Below are 18,354 nucleotides of genomic sequence, written 5' to 3'. Positions count from 1 at the left end.
GAAACAAAGACGGAAGACAAATGGAACATATTCAAAGAAAAGTACAAAGAAGGAATTGACAAATATGTACCAAAAAAGAAACAAAAAGAGATTTACATAAAGTGTTGGTTCAACAAAAGGTGTAGTGAGGCTAGAGACAGGAAAGACAAAGCCTGTAAAAAATGGAAAAAAGATAAAACACCCAAATAGCAAACACATAAAAAACTTAGGAACGAATATGTGAATATATGAAGGAAAGAAAAAAGAAATTATGAAAAAGATATTAAAGACAAATGTAAAGACCAACCTAAACTCTTTTACAGATATATAAATGAAAAACTAAAGGATAAACATGAAATAGTGAAATTGTGTGGAGATAAAGAATATATAGATGACACAGAGATGGCAGAAGTTATGATCAGACATTTTAGATCTGTTTTTACAATCAAGAGCTCACAATCTTGGGAGATGGACAAGAAAGATCACCCACAATGAAAGAAAGGTAACACAAAAAGAAATAAGAGACCAGAAAAAAGCCTAGATGTCAGGAAATCGCATGGACCATATGGAATCGCAAATTGGATACTGAAAGAGTGTATAGATGAACTGACAGATAAACTATACAAGATAATTGACTTCTCACTCAAAGAGAGAAAGGTGCCGCAAGATTGGAAGATGCAAACATAGTACCAATATATAAAGGAGGAAATAGGGGAGATCCTACAAACTTCAGACCAGTATCCCTTACAAGCACAGTAGCAAAAATATGCAAAAAGGTCATCAGAAACAAATGAACCAAACACTTGGAAAAAAATAAAATAATAAACCCCAAACAATTTGGCTTTAGAAATGGAAGATCATGCACCACAAACCTAATCTGCTTTTACTCGAGATTAATTGAGATAATGCAAGAAAGAGATGGCTGGGCAAACTGTGTATTTTTGGATTTGCAGAAGGCATTCGACAAAGTACCACACAAAAAATTAATAAGAAAAATTTAAATAATAGGAGGAATACAAGGTAAACTGCTGGAATGGATGAAGGATTTCTTAACTGGGAGAAAAATGAGTGGTACTTAGAGACAAAAATTCGAACTGGGAAGATGTGAAAAGTGGCATCCCACAAGGCTCTGTACTGGCTCCTTTAATGTTTGCCATATATATAAATGATATGGATGAGGGAGTAAAATGTTATATGAACTTCTTTGCTGACGGTGCCAAATTACTCAAGAGAGTAAGAACAGATAATTGCATTTCACTACAAAAAGACCTAGACAAAATATAGGAATGGAGTCAGAACAGTGAGATGAATTTCAACATTAAAAAATGTAGCATAATGGAATTTGGAAAAAGTAAAAATAGAGTATTGGGACAGTACAAAATTGGAAACAAAGAAGTAAAAAAAGTCGATTCAGAAAGGGACCTGGGAGTAATCATCAAAGTGACTTGACACCTGATAAACATGTCAATAAATTATTTGGAGAGACTTATAACTTATTGAGGTCAATGAAAGTGGCCTTCGACTACAAAGATGAGGAGATAGTTAAAAAATAGTTGTTACACTGATAAGACCTAAACTAGAATATGCTGCAACACTATGGGCACCTAGCACAAAGAAGAACATAAGAAAGTTAGAAAGAACACAAAGAGCAGTGACAAAGTTTAGTCCACTCACTGACAAACCTGACATACAAAGATTGGAAAAATTACATCTGTCAACACTGGAACAAAGAAGAGAGACGATTTGTTGACCATTTTCAGAAATATGAAAGGGATGGAAATTCTCGACAGAGACGACTTATTAAAGAGGGATAGAAGAGAAACAAGAGGACACAAAAAGAAACTAAAGACAGACAGCTACAGAAGAAACCTGAAAAAGAATAGCTTCCCACATACTGTAGAGTGATTGATGTGTGGAACAAACTGAGCGGAGAAACAGTGAATGCCAAAACAATACACAATTTTAAGAATAAACTGGATGTGGAGAGATAAGAAAACTGGTCATTACAAGCATAGCTCTCATCCCGTAAAATACAACTAGGTAAATTTATACACTCATAAATACATATATACACACATATAAATACATACATATATATACATATAATAAATATACACACATATATACCTGTAGACATATATATATATATATATATATATATATATATATATATATATATATATATATACACAAACATACATATATACCTGTTGATATATATATATATATGTATATGTATATATATATATATATATATAGATATATATATATCCACATACACCAAAGGCCCTTTTCCCTTTTAAAAGTGGGGTAGCTAGGATCTGTAAGGAGAAACAGCTGAATTACTGACTGGTGTCCCTAACCAGGATTGTAGCTAAATGTTTTGAGAGAACTGTGAAAGACAGATGGCTTAAATACCTATGAAAGGTGAATATTTTGGCAGACAATTCTGTTTCAGAACTGGAAGCTCATGTGTATGAAATTTGTTAAGTTTTCACAGAAGAGTGCTTCATATTGTTGTATGTATTCACATGGCCATCTACATTACTGACCTCTTCCCCAAAGCAGCAATTCTCTAAGCTGTTCAATCAGCAAGCATCCCAATAGTAATAATGATAATGATGATGATATGGCTTAATGTCACAAACTCAGACAGTGCCATTTATGGAGAACTCTGAGGCATGGAATTTAATGAACCTTGCTCTTAGTTCAACTTCCCTGGTGCCAGGGTTTGAATGCTCCAATATATATATATATATATATATATATATATATATATATATATATATATATATATATATATATATATATATATATATATATTAATATTATACATATACATACACATATACAATAACAGTAATAAAAGTGGCGATAATGATGAACCCACCATTATTCTATTCATATACAATAACCTAACCCTAATTGAATATCAAGAAATGTTGTCAAATACATCCTTTTTCCTTAGAAAGATGAATAAAGAAAGTAATAACATAATCCTAGTGGGAGATTTTAAATGTAAGGTGGTGCACTGGGAGGAGTGGAAAGTATGTGGTATTGAAAATTCTAGGGGTAATACTCTTCAATATTAGAGTGGATTAGACAATGACCCAATGGATCAAAGACTTGACAAGAATAAGAGAAGACATTCATGAGACTGGATTTGCTGCTTACCGATCCCAGATATTATTGAGTTATTGAAGTACATATATCCCCTTGGAAAAAACTATCATATCATGATTGGATGGTGACCTGAACATAATTATGGTAGTGTGGTTCTTGCTTCTGTACTTTTGTGTTGAGCTAATTTCTGGTGGGGTTTGATGGAGAAGGGAGTTTGGTGCTCAGTCTTGAATTGTTTGTTTTTTTATATGATTGTGAATGGGCTTTTGTATGAATATATTGTGTGATGCACAAGGCAAATTGCTGTAGATGTTTGAATAGTATGTTAATGGTGTAGTTTTTCTGTTGCATTCAGTTGGTTGTGTCTGTGATATAATGAGTGGGGTATGACTGAAAAAGTTAATACCAAGTCCATTGCAGAAGACCTGCATCTTTCAGATAACTGGCAACAATCTCATTATCGATAAATGCAAAGAGGAACTTAAACGGCTTTACATGTACATCATTGATACATGGAGAAACAAGTAATTTATTAAATAAAAGTAGAATAAGTCTATGAAAACTCAGAATGAAACAATTACCAAAAGTTTCCCATCAGCGAGAAGGGTGAGAACAATAGTGTAAGTTAAAAGATGTAAAAGTAGAATTGAAGGAAATATCTAAAATATTGAAAACATTTGCCTAGAGGAAAGCTTCAGAGCCTGATGAGATCGCTATTTGGACTTTTAAAGAGTGTAGAAAATAACTGGTACACTCCACAACCTAACTACGAATGGCTTCAATCTGTTGGGATGCCTAAGAAGTCCCTAAGTGTTGACTGCATATAAATATATAGTCTGTACCTCAGTACTGGATAAATACAATTTGTTAAGTACACATACAATATTTGACAAAATGCTCTCACTCTCCATTGCAAGATCATAAACCAAGAGTATCTTATAGGAGTGAGCAGTTACATACAAATAATTCACATAAAGTCACAATTACATCCATATCTCCACAATTCCCTATCCATCTGTGTCCATGATACTATTACAATATCTGTACTCCAGTATGTACTGAGATCCATGACACTTGTATATTGTATGCCTTATTATTTTTATATATTTTAAGTTATGTACATAGTCTTACCTTCCCACAACACAATTCATATATATATATATATATATATATATATATATATATATATATATATATATATATATATATATATATATACACTCATATTGAGTACACATATACAGCATATATACATTTTAAGTGTTTATCATACTACAATGTACATAGAAATGTATATTTCTCTGTATTATGTATGGGATGGTTGTTGGAGGAGTGTGAGATGGCCACCCCTTTTTTAAGGGAAAGAGGTCCTTTGATATATGTGTATACATATCTATATCTATAGGTGTGTGTGTGTGTGTATATATATATATATATATATATATAAATATACATGTATACCTAGTTGTATTATACGGGAAGGGAGCTATGCTCGTGGTAACCCGTCTTTGTATCTCTCAGCATCAAGTTTTTTCCTAAAACCTTGAACAGTGTTTGCACACACTGTTTCTTTATCTAATTTGTTCCAAGTATCTATCACTCTGTGTGCAAAGCTTTTTTTTTCAGATATCTTCTGTAATTATCTTTTTTAAGTTTCTTCTCATGTCCTCTTGTTTTTTCATTGTCCTATTTCAATAATCATGTGTGTGTATTTACCTAGTTGTATCTTGCGGGAGGAGAGCTATGCTCATTGTGACCCGCTGTTGTATTTTTCCATATCCAGTTTATTCTTAAAGTCATGTATAGTTTTAGCACTCACTGTTTCCTCTTTCAGTTTGTTCCAGATATCTATCACTGTGTGTGGAAAGCTATTCTTTTTCAGATCTCTTCTGTACCTGTCCTTCTTAAGTTTCTTCTCATGTCCTCTTGTAGCTCTTCTGTCCCATATTAGTAGGTCATAATTCTGTAAATGATTATCAAATCACCGCTTTCTCTTCTTTGTTCTAGGGTTAGCAAATTTAATTTGTCTAATCTTTGTTCATATGTCAAATTGCAAATTTTTGGTGCCATCTTTGTTGTTGCTCTTTGAATTCTTTCTAGTTTATCTTTTTTTTTTTTTGTACTATGTGTCCAAGATTGGAGAGAGGAAGGAGGGTGAAGGGGAGTGGAATATATGGCAAATGAAATGGGTTGGAGTGATTTCTATGCTTTTTTCTTTTTGGCTACCCCCCGTGTAAGGGGGGAAAAAGCCTTTGGTATATGTATGTAAGTGTCCATAGACACTACGTATTCCAATTTTGGTCTTATCAGTGTAACTAGCATTTCCTTTACCATCTCTTCATCCATGTAGTCAAAGGCCACTTTCATTGATCTTGATAAGTTGAAAGTTTCTCCAACTAATTTGTTGACATGTTTGTCTGGTATCATGTCTTTAGAGATGGTTACTTCTAGGTCCCTTTCTGAGTTAACTTTTTTTACTTCCTTTGTACCAATTTTATATTGACCAGAGATTCTATTTTTGCTTTTTCCAAATTCCATTATACTGCATTTCTTAATGTTTAAATTCACTTCGCTCTTTTGACTCCATTTCCAGACTTTGTCCATGTCTTCTTAAAAAGATCTGCAATCTTCATCTGTACTTATTCTTTTTAATAGTTTTGCATCATCTGTAAAGAAGTTCATATAACATTCCACACCTTCATCCACATCATTTATATAAATAGCAAACATTATTGGAGCCAATACAGAGCCTTGGGGGACTCCACTTTCATCTTCCCAATTTGAGTTCTTGTCTCTAAGTACCACCCTCATTTTTCTTCTGTTCAAGAAATCTTTCATCCATTCCAATAATTTTCTTGTATTCCACCTATTGTTTCAATTTTGCTAAGTAGCTTTTAGTGTGGTACTTTGTCAAAAGCCTTTTGTAAGTCCAAGAAAGCACAATCTGACTATCCATCTCTCATTTTTTATTTCTATCAATCTTGAGTAGAAGCATATTAAGTTTGTAGTACATGATCTTCCACTTCTAAATCCAAATTGTTTGAGTTTAGTATATTATTCTCTTCCAAGTGTTTAATCCATTTATTCCTAATGACTTTTTCGCATATTTTTGCAACTGTGCTTGTAAGGGATACCAGTCTATAATTTGTTGGATTTTGTCTCCTTTACATATTGGTATAATATTTGCATTTTTCCAATCCTGTGGTACTTTTCCTTCTTTGAGTGAGAAGTCAATTATCTTGTGTATTTTGTCTGTGTGTGTGTGTGTGTGAGGGGTAGAGCAGGGGTGAAGGAGTTGGGAGATAAGGTTGATGAGACAGTATTGGGATAGTTTGGACATATGGAAAGAAAGAATGAATGAAAAAAGATTAGTAAAGGGAATGTGGAAGGCAGAGGTGGATGGAGTAAACAGGAGGGGATAACCAGGGATGAAATGGATGGATGGGGTAAAAGAGGCATTGGGAAAGAGGGGAATGTCTGTTTAAGAAAAGAGGAGACAGTAGATAGGGGTGAGTGGAGAATGGTTGTATAAGGATCATGCTGTGATGCATGGAAGAGAGTGGGTGGGGATAGGAGGTTAAGAAAAGGTTATGTGTGAATAATATTTTGACACAGCCTGAAGATATTTCTCTCCATCTTCTCTTTCTGCATGAGGGGATGGAGAGGGGGATCACCAATTAAATGAAGCGACCTTGCTGAGGATGTGCTGTGTCATGCTGCATTGCTTATGACCCAGGGGGGCCATGGGCAAGATGCAGGGATGACCCGTCAAACAGGAGAAACCAAGAAAAGAGGGAGGAAAAAAGGAATGGTGAACGGGAGTGGAATTATGCCTTTCAACTTGACTACCTCCCTTGTAAGGGGGACAAAGCCTTTGGTATATGTATTTACCTAGTTGTATTTTATGGGAAGAGAGCTATGCTCGTAGTGACCATCTTTGTATCTCACAATATCTAGTTTGTTCTTGACCCTTTTGATACGATGATGCCTACGTAGGCGTCATGAGGAGCAAGTGGGTATGCGAGGATACTGATGTTGGCGTCTTGATTATATATATTGTAATTGTACCTGCGTGACCCCCATACTCTGTAAACTGGCTTCATCATATTTTCTATGGTTATCAAAATTCACGGGTGAAAGAGAACGAGCAATGCAGCGGTAACTTTATTTTTTATAATGCGAGTATTATGATGCAACATCGCACGTCTGGCAGCTAATGCTGCCCACGAGATTTTGGCCCATATTGAAGGGGTTAAATTCTTGTGTTTGAGATGAAATGTCTGAGAAATATGGTAGGGGTGACTAGGCTGGATAGAGTGAGAAATGAGGTGAGTACGAGAGCGAGGGTGGAAAAGGAGTTGGGAGATAGAGTTGATAAAAGAGTATTGGAATGGTTTGGACACAGAGAGAATGAGAGAAGAAAGATTAGTAAAGGGAGTGTGGAAGGCAGAGGTGGATTAAGGGAACAGTAAGAGGACCAAGGATGAGATGGATAGATGGGGTAAAAGGGGCATTCAGAAAGAGGGGAATGTCTATTGAGGAAGGAAAGAAGACATAAGATAGAGGTGAGTGGAAAATGGCTGTGTATGGATGATGATGTGATGCATGAAAGGGAGTGGGTGGGGGTTAAGGAGTGGTTATGTGTGAATGATATTTTGATGCATCCTGAAGAGATTTCTTCCCGTCTTCTCTTTATCTGCATAAGGGATGGAGAAGGGGGGAGCTATGTTTGTGGTGCTCCACCTTTGTATCTCACAACATCTAGTTTGCTCTTAAATTCATGTATGGTATTGTATCGTCCAATTTGTTCCAGACATCCACCACTCTGTGTGGAAAGCTGTTTTTTTTTCAGATCTCTTCTGTAACTGTCCTGTTTGAGTTTTTTTCATGTCCCCTTGTTTTTTTTGTTTTTTTTTATCCCAATTTAATAAGTCTTCTCTATCAAGGACTTCCATGCCTTTCATGATTATGTAGGTAAATGGTCAGCAGGTCACCTCTTTCTCTTCTTTGTTCCAGGGTTGGTAATTTCAGCTTAGACAATCTTTGCTCATATGTCAGTTTTGAAAGTGTTGGGGCCATCTTTGTCATTGCTCTTTGGATTCTTTCTATTTTCCTTATATTCTTTTTTGTACTGGGTGTCCATAGTGTCACTGTGTATTCCAGTCTTGGTCTATCAGTGTGACTAGTATTTTCTTTACCTTTTCTTCATCCAAGTAATTAAAAGCCACCTTTATTGATCCGAGCATATTGTAGGTTTCTCTGACTATTTTGTTTATCTGTTTGTCTGGGGACATGTCTTTGGTGATGATTACTCCTCGGTCCTTTTCAGAACCAACTTTCTTTACTTCCTTTGCACCGATTTAATATTGTTCTGATATTCTTTTTTTACTTTTTCCAAATTTCATTATACTTACTCTGTTGGTTGTCAGGCCGGACGGCCCTTCACCACTTTCACTATGCCTCTCCAGATGGTTCTATCCTCTGCCAATCCTTTCCAGTCCTCTCTTGGTGCCACCCTCTCCACGTCCTTCTTTACTCCATCCATCCATCTGTACCTGGATCTCCCTACTGGTCGTCTGCCCTCTACTCCTCCTTCCATCACCTTCTTTGGTAGTCTGTCTGCCCCCATTCATATGCAGTGTCCAGCCCACCTTGCTCTTCTTCCCCATATTTCATCCTGAATGTACGGTTGCCGAGTCTGATCTCTAATTTCCCTGTTATGTTTTCGTCTCCATTTCCCTTCTTCTTCATCATACACTGGGCCAAGGATTCTTCTCAGGATATTGTTTTCAAAAATTTCCATGTGAGACATGGACACTGACAAAAGAAAGGGAGAATTTCATTATACTACATTTCTTAATGTTGAAGTCCACTTTCCACTTCTGACTCCACTCCCAAACCTTGTCCAGATCTTTCTGTGGCAATTCACAATCTTTTTCCGTACTTTCTTTAGTAGTTTTGCATCATCTGCAAAGAAGTTCATGCATGTGTGTGCGTGCGTGATTCACCATGGTCTTGGATCACATGTTGGACTTCTGATTGACAGCTATTTCCCTCCCAGAAGAGAGCTCACAGTTCATATATGACCGATGTGTGGGTAATGTTGTGTGTGTGTGTGTGTGTTGCAGTGTGGTAAAGTAGTGAGGAATACACAGAGACCTGTGGGACTTTATTTTCTAAAATTTCATCCCTACCAGGACTTTGAGATCCTACATACACTGTAGAAAATCTCAGCGAACATAGTATCCAGACATGCCTAATTGCCTTGTACCATTCCTCCAATATCCTTCTCCTTCCTTCCATCCATCCTCTTCCCCCCCCCATCAGCTAACAATCAACTTGTTGCTATTGCTAACTTAATCAATCCATTCCTTCACCCACAAGGAGCTAAGATAAAAGGGGAAAAGAAATGTGTGTGGGATATGTAGGGATACGTATTTACCTACAGTACTACCTCTCATTAACGGACGTTAATTAGCTGTCTTTGATCAGGAGATTATGTATATTTTCAAGGTATTCAAAGATTTCAGATATCTAGAGTGCAAGTGGCACAGGCTAGAAAATAGGCAAAATAGTCAAAGGATGGATGACATGTAGGTAGTAGTTAGAAGAACCACATAGTATACAAGATTTCATGTGGTCAATGTTCATGAGGGTGTAATGGAGAAACTGGGAAAGATTTGGAGAAATGTGTCATATTATTGAGAGACTGGGAGAAGTTTGGAGAAATGGAACATACAAAGGAATGTCATAAAACCACACCATATGTCCAACACTTTAGTAGTTTACTTAGATATATATGGACATTTTCCTGGCTGGAAGAAAATAGAGGTGCTACACACACACCTAGATAAAAGAAGAAAAATAATGGATGCAGTTGATGTTGCTCCCTATTCCTGCAGACATGATTGATTGCCACAATTCCGCTAGCACCCTTCTCCCACCTCCCTTTCATCTTCATTGCTTCATTAACCACCAAGTTGTCACTCTTACCAATGGCATTCCTGCAGCAACCCTCGGAATGGATTTACTAAATTGGCTAAAGTGATAAGTTGGTTGCTGGTCAGTGAAGCAAAGGGGATGAATGGAAGGAGGATACTAGAGGAACACTGTGAAGCAATCAATTATCTATATATATACCAAGGGCTTTTCCCCCTTATAAGGAAGGTAGCCAAGTCAAAAGGCATATACCCACTCCCATCCAACACCCTTCCCTCCCTCTCGTCTTAGCTCCTCATGGATGACAGGTCATCCCTGTATCCTGTCCACTCCCCTGGGTAAGCAATGCAGCAAGACACAGCACATCCACAGCAAGGCAACTTCACTTAATTAGCAACCTCCCTCTCCCTCCCCTCATGCAAAAAAAGAGAAGACAGGGAGAAATCCCTTCAGGCTGCATCAAAATATCATTCACACATAAACACTCCCTACTACCCCTCCCATCCCCCACCCACTCCCTTCTTTGCATCACAGTATCATCTATTCACAATCTTTCTCCACTCACCCTTATCTCCTCCCTTCGCCCTTCCTTCCTCAACAGACATTCCCTTCTTGCTCAATGCCCTTTTCACCCCATCCATCCATCTCATCCTCAGTCGTCCCCTCAAATTCATTCCACCCATTTCTGCCTTCCACACCTCTTTTACAAATCTTCCATCAATCATTCTTTCCATTTCTCCAAACCATCCCAATAAACTTTCATCAGCTCTATCTGACATTTCCTTTTCCACCCCCACTCTCCTCCTCACCTCCTCATTTCTCACTCTATCCAACCTTGTAACCCCTACCATACTTCTCAGACATTTCGATAAATTTTATTTGCACAATATATGAACTGAGAATTTCAACATTGTGTGTACATTCTCTGAAAAAAAAAACATTACTGAGAAAACATTAGAGAAGGAAGACTCCCAGTGTCCTTTGTGTTTACCTCACTACCTTACCATTAACCCCTTCATTACCGACCCATCAACCTTACGTAAACAAACGTTTCAAACCATCCCACGAATGGCTGGAGCCTTATGTTTGTAAACACAGACACTTACCACCACGTGGGTAGAAATAACCCAGAAACCAAGGCCTTGAGAGCCCTCAATACACACAGCTTAAAACTGTGACAAGTGCGTGTCACGGGGAGCACGCTCGGTTCCTGGCGGGTGCACTCAGCTGTGACACGCAGGTGTCACAAAACACACATCCGGTACTCAAGGGGTTAATTCATCTTCCATACTTCAATATATATGTATAGACATATATGCATATATAATCCATACTCACCTTATGCAAATAATTTACATGTAGCTTTTTACAGTTATTCACATTCAAATATGCAATTATTAGTAAACAAATTTCCAGGCTGAACTTGACTTACAACTTAAATTCTATATATAAAAAAAAAATACCTCACATGGTCACCTACATTACACATACATATATTCACAACTATGTACAACTAGCACCAGATAAAATCATCAAAAGAAATTCTTCCTGCATGATATGAATTAAAGCTTATCTAGACTGTCTTAAATAGCAAAATAAACATATGCAATCTCCACAACATAACTATATGTTCTTCTGTGCTATTTACTGCAGCAGCCTAATCCCAACTTTCTTCACTGATCTCTGTCTTGCTTAATGTTTGAAAAGTCTCCTTAGTTTCAGGACTTGTAAGTAAGGACTGATGATCATCTTGCATATCATCATATGGACTACTCTCTTTCATCGAGAGCACCAACTGCCAACCTTCATTTCCTGTGTCTCTGATGTCAAATCCTTCACTCTCCAAGAAAGATCTGAAATAATATATACATAAAATGTGAACATTAGTTGCATCAAAATTTTAGCAGAATGCAAAACTCGATCATGCCTGCATCAAAAAAATTAAATAAATAAATAAAACATGAATTTGAATTCTACTTTGACTGGTTTAATTGGAAGGTATTACAGGGAAACAGGGTATGGGAGTGAAAGGAGTGAGAATTCCCCCCCTTTTCTCTCTCTCAACCCCTTCACTCCTCCCTGTTTCAATTTTGCAAACACTGCAATTAAATTTCCCAATAATAATAATAATAATAATAATAATACATATATATATATACCGAGGGTAAATCCACTCCCATCCATTTCATCCCCACATACTCCACTTCCATTTAACATCCCTCCCTCCCTCTTTTCTTGGCCCCTCCTGGATGACGAGTCATCCCATCTTGCCCACTGCCCTGGGTCAGAAGCAATGCAGCAAGACACAGTACATCCACAACAAGGCCGCTTCATTTAATTGGTGACGCCATTCTCCATCCCCTAATGCAGAAAAAGGGAAGACAGGGAGATATCCCTTTGGGCTGTGTCAAAATATCATTCACACATGCTCCCTAACTCCACCCCATCCCCCCACCCACTCCCTTCTATTTATCACAGCATCATCCATACACAACCATTCTCCACTCACCCCTTTCTTCTTCAACAGACATTCCCCTCTTTCCCAATGCCCCTTTTACCCCATCCATCCATCTCACCCTTGGTTGCCTCCTCAAGTTCACTCCACCCAACCTCTACCATCCACATTTCTTTTACTAATCTTTCTTCACTCATGTGTCCAAACCATCCCAATACTCTTTCATCAACCCTATTTCCCAACTCCCTTTCCACCCTGCTCTCCTCCTCACCACCTGGTTTCTCATTCTAGCCTAGTAACCCCTACCATACTTCTCAGACTTTTTATCTCAAACCCATTTAAACTCTTCCTCTTTATGTAGTTATTATAATAATAATAAAAAAAAATAATAACAATAATAATAATAACTGTTGCCACAAGTTTCACTGACTGGAAACCTGCAGACCCACAGTAGCTGGCAACAGTTCTTGTGCCTCCCATAGATCTCTCTTGGAATAAACTTTGGACAGCTGTTTGTGTTATATTCATGTGGGACTGTTTCTAATGTCACAAGCTGTAAGTAGTGGAAGGTTATCAGTCACCAGTTGTGAAAGGGTAGAAGAAATACAGTTGAAGTTAACAGAAAGAAACCTATGGCCCGGTCCAGGGACGGAGTGTCATCCACTTGGGACTGCAACTCCAGATGGAGATGAGGGTATTGACAGGGTTTGAAAAATGGGCAGTGTATGATTAACTCAGTCATCTTGACAGACCACCACAATTAGATATTTGTCACTAGTCCCCACCTGCTATACATACATACATATACCAAGGCTTTTTCCCCCCTTACAAGGGAGGTAGCCAAAAAGAAAAAGGCATAAAACCTTTCCCACCCATTCCATCCCTAAATACACTCCACCCTCCCTCATATCTTAGCACCTTCTGGATGGCGGGTCATCCCTGCACCTTGTCCACTGCCCTGGGTCAGAGGCAGTGTCGCAAGACACAGCACATCCACAGCAAGGCCGCTTCATTAAATCAGCGACCCCCCCTCTCTGTCCCCCCATGCACAACTGGCATAAAAGAAACACAGGAAAATACTAACCTTAATGAACATCCAAGAGTTGAAACCCATGACTTCAGCAGTATCTTTTCTCTCAAGTCCTTCTCATGAATATATACATCCTCATCATGTACCTCAATGTTAGGAGAAAGAGAAAGATTTTCTAAACCCAAGGCACAGTCTCTTCCACATTCCTCAAGGTTTTCCGTGAAACCTTCAGGTTTTGAGTTCTCCTGACTCTTCACATCACCACTTTTCAAACTTCTGTCCTTTTCCCACCATCTCCCTTCCTCCCTTACCATACTTGTCCATAGGTTTGGGCAAGGTTCTCTTTCTACAGGTAAGACAAAGGTTCCATATATTCCATACTTCTTGACCATCCTTTGTATTTCATTAATTCTATTAATAATTTCATCTTGAGCCTTCTGTTGATCTGACCTCTGGTCCACTGGGTACACAATGTTGCAAATGATGTTGTACAATGAAGGCATCTTTTCTTGACTTGGTTCTTTGTGTACTCTCTGTTGACATTTCCATGGGAAGACCTGACTGAATGTGGCAACTTGTGTGCAGTAGATATTATTTGGTCCTAGGCCACAGCCAGTGAAGGACACAGTGTAACCTGGGTAATTTTCTAAGATTGATTCACACCTGAAAAAATAATAACAATAATAAATACATATTTAAACAAAAAACAATAATGAGGAAGGTGGATAAAGAAAACACAGGTCTTGGTCCTAGTTTGTTTGTGACTAGTTTTGCATTGAACTTCTTCAGTGTGAAACTGATCAGGAATAAACTCAGACTGTGTATCATTTATCTACCTTCCTCAACTCATTATAATGTCTCATAACCAACTTCAAAGTTTAACACTAAAACTAAAGTACACTAACCATTTCTGAAACTGTCTTGAAGTCCATTCAAACTTGTGATCAAGATGTCTAAACTTGGACTCCATATTGGGAATGTACTGATTGAAGTCTGCATTTGGTGTGGTCACAATCACAAGGATGGGCTGAATATTCCCGAACACATTCTCTACTAAGTATGGTAAGTCGCTTTCAGGCATGTGCTCAATGCTACCAAGAAAGGATACAAATACATTGGCTATTAAAATGTGTTAATGCCAAGGCACATGCTATACCTTTTCTAGAGTGAGGAACTCTAGAGCAACTCATATAATAATACATACATAGACCAAAAGGTCTTTGCCTCTTAGTGCCTCATGAATGAAGGATCATCCCTGTCCCCTGCCATACATACATACAAATATACAGTAATGTTATGAAATGATTCACATTGCAGAATATCACTGACAGTATAGGGATGGCATTCAGGGTTAATCAATCTCATGTTGCCTCAAGTTTCACTCTCTGAAAACCAAGCAGCCCCACAGTAGCTGGCAACAGTCCTCAGACCCCAAAGATTTCTCTGGGAAGGATCTTTTGGACTAATGTCTGTGTTGTATCATTGTATTTACCTAGTTGTATTTTACGGGAAGGGGAGCTATGCTCGTGGTGTCCCGTCTTCATATCTCATTTTATCTAGACTGTTTTTAAATTCGTGTATTGTTTTTGCACACACCACTTTCTCATCTAACTTGTTCCAAGTGTCTATTACTCTGTGGGGAAAGCTGTTCTTTTTTAGGTCTCTTCTATAACTGTCTTTCTTGATTTTCTTTCCGTGTCCTCTTTTATTTCTACTATCCCATTTTATTAGATCCTCTCTATCAACACTTGCTATGCCTATCATGATTCTATAGTTATCAAATCTCCTCTCTCTCTTCTTTGCTCTAATGTCTGTAGCTCAAGTTTTGCTAGTCTCTCTTCATATGATAGTTCTGAATGTTGTGGGACTATTTCTATGTTATCAGATGAAAGTGGTAGAAAGAAGAGAGCAGTTGCCAGTTGTCAGCTCCCCATGCATTTAAAAGAGTAATAAATACCATTCACAGAAAGCCTTAACCACTTCGGTACAATGACACCTACATACGTATCATAAGGCACAAGTGGCTACACGAGGATGCCAGCATCAGTGTTTTGATTATATATTTTCTTTGTAGTTGTACAAGAGTTACACCCGGATTCTGTGAACTGGTTTGATCATGTTTTCTGTGTTTATTATTAGAGTAAAAGAGAATGAGTAATACAGCAGTGACTTTAAATTCTATAATGTTAGTGTGATGTAAATTACATATGGCAGCCAGTGCTGCACTCAAGAATTTGAGTCATACTGAAGTGGACTTTCCTCACTCCTCTCTCTAGGGATCCAACATTGTGATCAAGCACCATCACCCTAAGACTAAGCCCAATACCTCATCCAAGCACTCTATGGCTCTGGCTATGGGCTGCTATCACTTTCCCCGAGTGCTAAAAGGTACCCATAAAGGGGAGGGGCCTATGATAACTACCTGCTACTGGTGGTTCTGTGAGACAAATGTTAGAGAGAACCATCTCGCTGAACTCTATCTTCAAAGCCTGACAACAACCTCACCCTCAATGATATGCCTGAAGGGTCACTCAAAGTCTTTAGATTGGGCCCAAGATCTTTCTCATACAACCTTCACTATTTCTCTCCAACATATTCACATCAGGAGACCTGACAAATGATGAATGTTCTCCTCCTCCTCCTCCTCCTCTTACTTCTGATACTTGGTGGTATAGAAACTGACCCAAATTAATACATCACAGACAATGGTCTACAGTTTCTTCCCAGAGGAGTGATGTTGGCTTTTGTGGGGCTGCGGGTTTAGTGAGCGAAATACACGGCAACAATCATGTATTATTATAAAGTGGCCTCAGTGAATGAAAAGTAGTTAATTTACTAACTCAGGCAAAGAACATTCCTCCATAGGTGAATAAACTAAAATGGAAACATAAATACATATACCAAGTGATCTTACCCCCTTACCAGGAAAGTAGCCAAAATGACTGAAAATGCAGAAACCAGTAAAAAAAAGTGTCACAGCTCAATAAAGGGCAAAAAATATAATAATAATTTTTTTTTTTCTTTTATATACCAAGGCTTTTTCCCCCTTCCAAGGGAGGTAGCCACAAAGGGGAAGGCATAAAAAAACTACCACCCATTTCATCCCTAAATACACTCCACACCCCTCCCACCCTTCCTCTCATCTGAGCACCTCCTGGATGACGGGTCATCCCTGAACCCTGCCCACCGCCCTGGGTCAGAAGCAGTGTCGCAAGACACAGTACATCCACAGCAAGGCCGCTTCATTTAATCGGCGACCCCCCCTCTCCGTCCCCCTTTGCATATAAGGAGAGGACGGGGAGAAATCCCTTCGGGCTGCGTCAAAATTTACTCACACATACTACTACCCCACCCCCCACCCCCCCGCCCATTCCTCCTCATGCAGTCACAACATCATCCATATACAACCATTCTCCACTCACCTCTGTCTTCCGTCCTCTCCCTTCCTTCCTCAACAGACATTCCCCTCTTCCCCAAAGCCCCCTTCACCCCATCCATCCACCTCATCCTAGGACGTCCCCTCATGTTCACTCCCTCCACATCTGCCTTCCATACCTCTTTTACTAGTCTTTCTTCACTCATTCTTTCCATGTGTCCAAACCATCCTAATATTCTTTCATCAACCCTCTCTTACCTTCAATAATACTGCCATACATAATAATAACCTAAAATAAAACAAATAGGATTACAGACTTCAAAACAATATACAAACAACAATAGCTACCTGCAAGTGGTGGTCCTACGAGATGTACATCAGAGAGGATCATCTCCCTGTCACACATCTTGCAGAATTCATCAACACCCTTGCCTCCATCTGGAGGTGTAGCCCTGATGGGCTGACACTCAGTCTCCAGCCCAGGATCTTTGTCAACTTTTATATTTACTCCACCCTTTTCATATAAGGAGAGCTGACAACCAGCACCTGCTTCCCTCCTCCTACTGATGTAAGCCAATTACGCTGAAACACTCCCACAATACAATGCAGACAACATTCTGATGGTTCTTCCCAAAGAAATCTAAGGGAGGGCTTGATGACTTGCCAGCCAGTAACTTGTGGTAACAATGATAAAAAATCATCAAAAACAACAGCAATGATGATAATAATAATATTAATAACAGTAATCCTAATAATAAGTACATATATCCATACTTATTGTCATATTCTATGACACATCACTGACACAAAGGGGACAAGAATAATGGCACCACAAGCTACAGTCTAGCAAGAGCCATATTGCTCAACTTCCTAAATGGGATGACCACAAATGTTGGATTCAATTAATTAGTGAGTTATCTTAAGTTAGAAAATAAGATTTTATATAAATTGTCTGTACCTTATATAAATGCCCTAGCTGCAGGAGCTTTGCTGTGCAGATGGTAGAGGAGTACAAATTGAGGCCTTCTCCCCTCAGAGGTCAGAAGGCATGTAAACAAAGTGACGCTACGAAGTAGTGCCCTTGCATATGCATTTATGGTCTCCCATTGGTCTAGATAGGTACATACATATACCAAGGGCTTTTTTCCCCCTTACAAGGGAGGTAGCCAAAAAACAAAGGCATAAAAGCCACTCCCACCCATTCCATCCTTATCACACTCCACTCCCCTCCACCCTCTTCCCACTTGGCAGTTAACCTCGTCAGTGGTCCAGAACTGTTCATATATGAACGCAGGAGACAGTGTCCACAGTATGCCACTAGTGATGATACCTGGAGAAAGCTGATGTATCACACACACAGATATCCATGTCACCTCATGTCCTGAGGTGAGCAGCTGTCATGGGGTATTACTCTGCAGTGAGGGTTTGAACAGATGCCCCAGCAGGCCCCCA

At 38.6% G+C, this 18,354-nt stretch overlaps 1 protein-coding gene across 1 annotated transcript in view; it reads right to left on the bottom strand.

Annotated features, from left to right (window-relative positions):
- Positions 1-4,333: 4,333 nt before the first annotated feature.
- Positions 4,334-18,354, bottom strand: part of Hen1 (Hen1 methyltransferase) — a 40,091-nt gene continuing 26,070 nt past the window's right edge. Inside the window, exons 5-7 of the mRNA XM_076180995.1 lie at positions 14,432-14,617; positions 13,581-14,189; positions 4,334-11,894 (exon numbers count right to left, since the gene is read on the bottom strand). Coding sequence (XP_076037110.1) covers positions 11,699-11,894; positions 13,581-14,189; positions 14,432-14,617 — 991 coding nt within the window. The 3' untranslated portion in view covers positions 4,334-11,698. The remainder of the gene's footprint in view (positions 11,895-13,580; positions 14,190-14,431; positions 14,618-18,354) is intronic.

Source organism: Oratosquilla oratoria, chromosome 3 (genome assembly GCF_046742065.1).
Source record: "Oratosquilla oratoria isolate Oo_2021 chromosome 3, ASM4674206v1, whole genome shotgun sequence".
In the NCBI taxonomy this organism is placed as follows: Eukaryota; Metazoa; Arthropoda; class Malacostraca; order Stomatopoda; family Squillidae; genus Oratosquilla; species Oratosquilla oratoria.
This window is presented reverse-complemented; position numbering and strand designations above follow the sequence as displayed.